The 8184-nt window shown below is 40.5% G+C and overlaps 1 protein-coding gene across 2 annotated transcripts in view; it reads left to right on the top strand.

Annotated features, from left to right (window-relative positions):
• The window catches only part of THSD7B (thrombospondin type 1 domain containing 7B), a 975661-nt gene that overhangs the window by 565082 nt on the left and 402395 nt on the right, over positions 1–8184 (top strand). For both annotated transcript variants that reach the window (XM_029224675.1, XM_029224674.1), the window contains 2 exons: positions 3575–3766; positions 5416–5650. In XM_029224675.1, coding sequence (XP_029080508.1) covers positions 3575–3766; positions 5416–5650 — 427 coding nt within the window. The remainder of the gene's footprint in view (positions 1–3574; positions 3767–5415; positions 5651–8184) is intronic.

The raw sequence follows: 8184 nt of genomic DNA, 5'->3' as shown, positions 1-8184 counted from the left end.
CCTTCCTTCCTTCCTTCCTTCCTTCCTTCCTTCCTTCCTTCCTTCCTGCCTTCCTTCCTGCCTTCCTTCCTTCCTTTCTTTCTCTGTGTTGGGCCTTCACTGCTGCCCGTGGGCTTTCTCTAGTCGCGGCGAGTGGGGCTGCTCTTCGTTGCGGTGCACAGCCTTCTCATTGCAGTGGCTTCTCTTGTTGTGGAGCACGGGCTCTAGGTACGCAGGCTTCAGTAGTTGCAGCACGCAGGCTCAGTAGTTGTGGCTTGCAGGCTCTAGAGCGCAGGCTCAGTAGTTGTGGCGCACGGGCTTAGTTGCTCCGTGGCATGTGGGATCTTCCCGGACCAGGGCCCGAACCCGTGTCCCCTGCATTGGCAGGCGGATTCTTAACCACTGTGCCACCAGGGAAGCCCCAAACAACATTTTTTAAAAGGTTTTAAAGGTTCCTCTATATTGAGTCCCCCCTCTGTTGTCGGACACCCTGCTGTGTTTGTTGTATAAGTGATTTCTAATCCTTAGACTGTCTTTGAAAAGTAAGTGTTATTATTTCATTATTGCAGATGAGATAACTGAGATTCAAAGAAGTTAAGTGATATGCTCCAGAGGATAAGTGGTGCTGGGCTTCACCTTCAGATACTTAACTGTGTCTGGCTAGGCCACCTGTGACTAGGATCCCATCGTGCAGCTTTTCTTTGGCAAGATTTCTTATAAAATAGCTCACACAAGAATTGAAGAGCCTGCCCATGACTATTAGCTTGGCTTCGCTAAAGAATAACTTATCTGATTGCTCACATTTCCAAATTAGTCCATATCGACAAGCTATCAAAGTGTTGGTGGGAGTATTGACATTTCACTGCACTGTGGAAATGGATATATCAGTTTATGGGAAAGCTTAGGTCTTAAAAAGCATCCCAGCACCAGAAGTGAATACTAAGGGTGCTGAATGATGGATGACTGGGGAGGAAGTTAAATTTAGGTCACGGGAAACCTGAGCATTTGAGAATTGAAGGAAGGCGGAAATAGAACAAAATTGGTGTGTCAGTCTAAGTTATTCAGAATTTGATGTCAAACAACTCTTCCAACATGGGCTTCCTCTTCTCCTCAGGCAGCTTCAGGATTAACTGTCTTCCACATACCTTGTATTTTCCCATCATTATACCTTTGTTGACAGTTGCATTGACTGACATGCCCTCCCTGATTACCACCAATTCTCACCCTGTCTCTTTCTCCTTGTTGAAAGCCTTCTGTTCTCAGACTAGTTCCCCAGAGGTCCTTCTCTTCCCTAAATCACTACAGCACTTCTTTATTGAAAACACACATTTGCAACTTGACATTTACTTTTGGACTAGGTTTTATCTTTACGTATTTATAGCTCATCTCTCTTATTAATCATGAGTTCTAGGGGGGTAAATTGTAGTATCTTCACTTATATATTTATCCCATTATATGACTTGGACATGGTATATGCTCATCAAATAGTAGTTGATAATTTTGTAACTCTTGAAGGCAGGGTTTTCTCAAAACTTGTTAGTAAAAATACCATTCCTGGGAGAGGTGCTCCCTAAAAAAGGATGGCCTTTAGTCAAATAAGACTGAAAAATACTACATACCATTTCCATCGAAGGAAGTTTACATGGCAATTGGCATTTTCAACACACACTACTCTCCAGTGGTGAGACCAATTTTACTATTTTAATCTAGGACGTCTCAGTTTTCCCCCCCACTGTTTAAAGTAAGAGCTCTTCAAATATCTCTTATTCATCAAAATGTTCTTTGCAAGACACTGCTTTAAAGTGTTTTTCTATAAAAAATTATCCTCATAATATTCACAGATGTGGAAATTGAATTTTGATTAGATGTAGTTTGTATGTTTAGTTTGACCTGCCTACTTCTGTACTTGGGAAAGCACTCCCCCTAAGCTGTATTGGGTGTGTGTGTGTGTGTGTGTGTGTGTGTGTGTGTGTGTGTGCGCACGCGCACGCACGCGTGCGTCCATGCACATCCGTGTGCATGTTTGCATGTACTATATACAGTGTGGACTCAACCTGAAAATAGATTGAGACTGAAAAGAGAGTGATTGGAACTGGTCTTTCAGCTCGATTATCTACTAGAATCTCCATTACTTCTCATAATATGCTTGAAAAGTTTTATTTGTACCTCAAGGGGAATGAGCCTGGCCTCATTTACAAATATGAACGCGGATCTTAGGAGGGCACTAGCTTCTCCTCCAGGCAGTCTTGCTCACTGTCAGCTTGTTTTATTTACTTCCTCTGAAAAGGAATATCCTTCTCTTGGAATTAGATATAATATGTGTAATGGGGAAACCAGAATTTTTGGAGTCAGAAAGTTTTCCTTTGCTTCCCAGCTCAGGCCTGTGTGACCCTGAGCAAGTTTTCCTTCCAGAGCCACTGACTTCTCATCTATAAAAGAAGATGGGTCAACCCTGTCTGTAAGAGCATCTTATAAGGACAGTGCCTGGCACAAGGAAGATACTGCATAAATATTAGTTATTTTTTGTGTCAGACAGATTGACAGGAGAATTCCATGGGCATAAGTCACAAAGACAAAACTACCTGTCTCCTAGAGTTGCCATTCCACATTCCATGTTGTTGCTTCAAACCATAAATGGTTTTACTATTCTTCATGTCTTCTGTATTTATGAGGTGACTGTGAATGGGGGGGGCATAGTAAGAGTTGAATTGTTATCTATAAAGAAGAATATTTGAATTCTAAAAATGGTGAATAAGTAACCTAAAAGAGAGCTTAGAAAAAATTCATTGTAATCATTTGAGATACGGAAAAGCAACTTAGAAATGATCCCCTTAGTCTTGTCTGTTATTGATAATTGTAAAACTCCATCCCCCATTATCATATATACGTGTGTGTGTGTGTGTGTGTGTGTGTGTGTGTGTGTATGTATTTTGGTTGGACTAAATCATCACATCATCAAAGAGGGAATAGATTAGGGAAAATTTTGGACTTGCTTTCAACTTTTATCTCAACACATTATATAATTTTAGCCACAGATTCATTTCTATTGTGCACATTTACCACTGTGCACAAACAGAATAAAAGTATCACTGTGTGATAATCTCGCTTAAGGTTACATATTTGGAGGTGAAAGCACCCAATAAAAAATTAGACTGATAATTTGCGAGGGGCTGCTGAATAGATTGCTCAACATAAATTGTGGTTTTCAGGCCAAAAGATTCCTCTGACTCCCATTTTGCAGAAATACATGTACCTGTTACACATGGTGTCCATAGCATGTCAATCCTGTCTGTCTCCAGCCATCCATGGCTAAATTGTTCCTGAAGGAAGCTCACTCGTCCCTGGGAAGGATGACAAATCACAGTTTTGATGCTGTATCTACCTTTCTAAATGCCAAATTATCTCCTGACAGTTTTTCTTGAAATAAATATTATGAACGGCTGAAAAAAATAATCAGTTTTTTGCACGTTATTGGTTTAGAGACACCAGGTGAAGTCTTCTAAGCTAAACTGAAGTAATAGAGGAACCTAAATGTTCCTGGGATTTGCCTCGATTTTACATTAATCGACATCTGTCTTGCTCTGGTTGACTACAGGAGAAGATGTATCAGGGACTCTCTGCCCAGCATCTCCTCCTCCTGAAGAGATGGTGTGTGAAATTCCCTGTCGGATGGATTGTGTGGTAAGCGAGTGGACAGAGTGGTCATCTTGCTCCCAGTCTTGTTCAAATAAAAACTCCGATGGGAAACAGACCAGGTCAAGGACTATCCTGGCGTTGGCTGGAGAAGGTGAGTAATAGGAAAGGTTTCTGTTCCCTAAATCCAAATGAACAGTTTGCTTTCCATGCATGCCTTTTCTCTCTAATCCTCTAGTTTATCTATGCTGGCTTCCCATATGTATATGACTTGTTTTAGCCCATACTATGTACAGGCCATGGCAATCAGGTGGATGTCAGTTTTCATTATACCTTTTTAGGGAAGGAAACAAGGCTTGGTTGATACACATCCAGCTTCAGATTGCTCATGCAGTTGGGAACATAATTGGAATATGTCTGGTAAAACGAGTTCTAAATTAGGAATCAAGAGACATGGCTTCTTGACTGGGAGCTGCCACTAACATTGGTAGACTACCTGATCTGTATGTCCTCATTTCCTGCTCTGTCAGTCTGGCATGTGGTGAGAGGGAAAAAGATGAAGGCTGTGAAAACGGCTTTCAAGAAGCTAAAATGTGCTATGGGGATATAAACGGGTGACTTCAGAACAAATTAGAGGAGCAGCTGTTCCTGTCATTTAAAGCAATGGTCTCTGTCCCCAGACACATACGTCATTTCATTTCTTTCGGGCCCTCCCTTGGCTTCATCTGCCAACAGCTCAGCTGGGACAGCAGAGCAATATGGCCACTGGCTTTGAGGGACTCCTTTTTAGACAAGATTCTGTCTGTGGTCCTAAGAAATGGGGCCAGGGTCAAGAGGAATGAAAATTTTCATATTCTTAAAGTGCAGTGGCCTCCCCCTCTTGTCTGTTATATTTCTGGAAGGAGAAAAAAGTCAATATAATGGGGAAAAAAATAACAAGAATAACAAAACTAAGGTCACAAGTCTTCCCGAGCATTTGGCCCACTGAATAAAACATTGTGGTGTGGGAGAGTAGGAAAAAAATCAATACTTTAGATAAATACCAGTTTTGACATGGATATAAAATTGTGAAAGAAAAGATAGTAATGAAATCTGATTGTCTGACTCACCCAAGAGTATAAGGCTGCACATTTGTCTGGTCTCCCTGCCAGTGTATAACACATTGTCAGATATTATTTCAGAGCTTAAGGATGGGCTCTCTCCTGCCAAACTTTAAGAGAGATTTCTGGATTTCTCAAACTGCAGTAAAATGCACTGCTTGAGGGAGGATGGATGTCTTAAAGTGGTTCTCTGAGAAACATAATACTGTCTTAGGAAAGAGAGACCATATGTTGGTAATGTGTGTGTGTGAGTATTTGTGTTTGATCTTGTATCATTTCAAGGTCATGGGCTATTATATCTAACTGACTAATTTATGTAGGCATAATCATATTAAAATAAAAGCAGATTTCTTTGGAGTTTATCTCAGAGATACATGACACAGAGGTGAGCAGTAGAATTAATTGATTTTACAGAGGTGAGCAGTAGAATTAATTGATTTTTAAAATCTAATTGGCATACCGTTGCCTGTTATTGAGGAGAGAAGGGTGGAATGTATTGTCCTCAGGATAAAAGAACCATGACCATAGCATCAGAAATGGGGTGCAGTGGCCCAGGCCTTTGGAAGATTGTATCAAAATGCTGTCTTTCTAGACCATTAAAACAGTGAAAACAACAAAAAATAAGAATGGCAGTAACAACAGCAACAGCAACATGGTAATAACAGCAACAACTCTGTATTCTTTTTTATTTTGATTTTTGCAGGTGGAAAACCATGCCCCCCTAGTCAGGCCCTCCAAGAATATCGTTCGTGCAATGACCATTCCTGTATGCAACTCTACTGGGAGACATCAGCTTGGGGCCCCTGTTCCGAAGACACATTGGTAACTGCCCTTAATGCAACCATTGGCTGGAATGGAGAAGCTACGTGTGGTGTGGGCATTCAGATGCGGAGGGTCTTCTGTGTCAAGAGTCATGTGGGACAAGTGATGACAAAAAGGTATTATCAATAATTAATTGAAAGTGCATAGGACTATTGCATAGTTGAGTATTTTTAGTCAGAAGCATTTTTCATGCACTGAATATGTCTCAGTCTGTGCTAGAGTAAGAGATTTTTGTTTTGTTTTATTTGACTCTTAAAGACTAAAAAATGTGCCTCAACCAAAGGTAGATACTTTTTTGGTATGTATGCATTAATTAATGGAGAACAGTAAATATAATGCCCACAAATATTGAATCTGCTTGAGTAATCAAACTTTCTAGAGCTGATATCAATATTTTGGGCTCTTTTTCAATCACATAAAGACTAGGTCCACAAGAAGGTAGGTCATGCACTTTGAAAATATGGGGCCGTGTTATACTGTTCTTTAGATCTCATGGACCTTGTCTGCAGTGAGCGATAAATCCATATAGATATTTTGAATAGACTAATCCATGTCCTCAAGTAGGTTTACAATCTCATACCTGCTATACTCTGCACATGGAGATGTAAATTTTTTAAAAACTGTAGGAGAATTTGGACATGAGGACTAGGATATAGATATCAAAAAGGGCCAGGAACAATTGCAAGAGATAGAGGAAAAAGAGTTATTGACTGGAGAGCTCAGCTGTGGGAGTTTCTTCCCCCACATAGACCAAATGAGAAGACATAACTCTTCCTCAAGTCCCTGCAGGAAGGCTCATGGAAAAGGAAATGTAAGGCACCTAAGTCATATACAGAGACTGGGTAACTGGCCTGTCCGTAGAGATTTCCAAGTGGCCATGTTTGAAATAGTTCCCTTCAAGTGATGAAAGACCCCTACTCCAGCCACGGTAGTGATGAGTCAACAGGATGGGCTGGTGCAAGCTTTGGTCTAGTGTCACAAGCTAGGCAACTCAGAGCTGTTTCCCGGAATCTTTAAGTTGGGAAAATGAAACCCTCTCTTCTTTCTATTCATGATGTTCTAAGTATATGGATGGACGGTTGCCATAGCCACGGTCATGCCTGGTGGAAAAAGCAGGAGGAGAGAGTAAAGCTGATGCTCAGAAACTGAAGCAGAACAAATGCTGGCAGCATCAAGCCCTGGTCCCAGCCCCCCTAAGTACACTCCTGCCTTTCCTGGCAACATAGGCAACTACATTTGCTCTTCTGCCTAATTCAGTCCAATTTGTGTTGCTGTCATGGGCAACTCAAACACCTGATTAATTTCATCTTGGGGGCCCCATGATGATGGGCTCTGGGCCTTATCCACACTGCTATGGAAGCCACTTCAGCTGTGTGTAAGGAAAGTCATAGAAGCTCAGTTAAGGAAATGAACTGCTAACGGCAAGATATAGGGCAGACTGGCTAGATACTGCCGGTTTTGGAGCATTTGATGAGCAGGTGGCTATGAAAATGCAAGGGAAGATGACTATGACTTGAAGTGAAGCACAGTCAGTAAGACTTCCTCTTTTTCTCCTCCTAAATGTGGCTTCCAGAGGGCTGGGGCTGGATAGTCTTCATTGTTGCCACTGCAGATTTTAGAACAGTATCTGACATGTAGCTATTGTCCATAAACATTTTTAGAAGTCATGAATTAATTAGACCTGTGTGTAGGAAAGTAAAAGGGTTTGACGGGGAATGGATATGAATTGCAGAAGTTTGAGAAGCTGACGTTTATCCTTTGCTTTAAGAAAAAGTATTTTATCTACCATGATAAAGTTTGGCAAAGGGGACTACCTTGAAGAGTAATGAACAGATCATATGTATGACCTTCTGCTCTTATTAACTCATAAACGTTATTTCTGCTTTAGCATCCAACTCTAAATTGCTTGTGATATTTTTGGAGCATCAATTTATATCACTTGTGTGTTTCAACTTACCTGGTATCCACAATACCATGTGGACCGATTGGGTCAATGGGCCGATATAGCCAAACATGGACATTAATGTTTGCGTATCACTTGGATCAGGTGATAATCTAATTCATGGGGTTATGGTACAATCCTAAAAGGCTTATAAAGATACCATGCAGACAAGAGAACTCCTTTTATCTTGAAAAGTACTGCAGCCCTGATAATGTTATTTTTATGATGTAAATTTTCAACTGCTTAAAAAAAGATGCATGAAATATTAGCTTGAATATACAAATAGAAATAAATATAGCTTAGGTATAGGAATAAATGCTATGTGAAACGCAGCAAATTATTATTCTTTAGAGTGATGAGAAAATTTAGCATTCCTGAAGTCTGATCTTCTCCCTTCCACAAAACTTTTACCTCTGAACCACAACAGGAAAATTCCACTTGATATGACTGTAATTTGGTTTTTTTGTTAGTAAAGAAGCATTAGAATTGAGACTGACAACTACCAAATACATTATCATCACACTTGAAAGGCTATTTGGACATGAGGGGATGGATTATGTGTTCAAATAGCCCTGTACCTCCTCGTCTAACCTCACGATTATATTGAATGACAATTTTTTATTAAAGTCTCTGAGCCCATCAGCTTATACAGATGTTAACCTAATGATATTTTGTGACCAGAAAAACCACAGGGCCAAAAGTTGATAG

The sequence above is a fragment of the Monodon monoceros genome, unplaced genomic scaffold (assembly GCF_005190385.1).
Source record: "Monodon monoceros isolate NGI ecotype Baffin Bay Population unplaced genomic scaffold, NGI_Narwhal_1 Super_Scaffold_16, whole genome shotgun sequence".
Taxonomy (NCBI): domain Eukaryota; kingdom Metazoa; phylum Chordata; class Mammalia; order Artiodactyla; family Monodontidae; genus Monodon; species Monodon monoceros.
The sequence above is the reverse complement of the archived record's forward strand: the minus strand, read 5'-3'. Positions and strand labels throughout refer to the sequence as shown.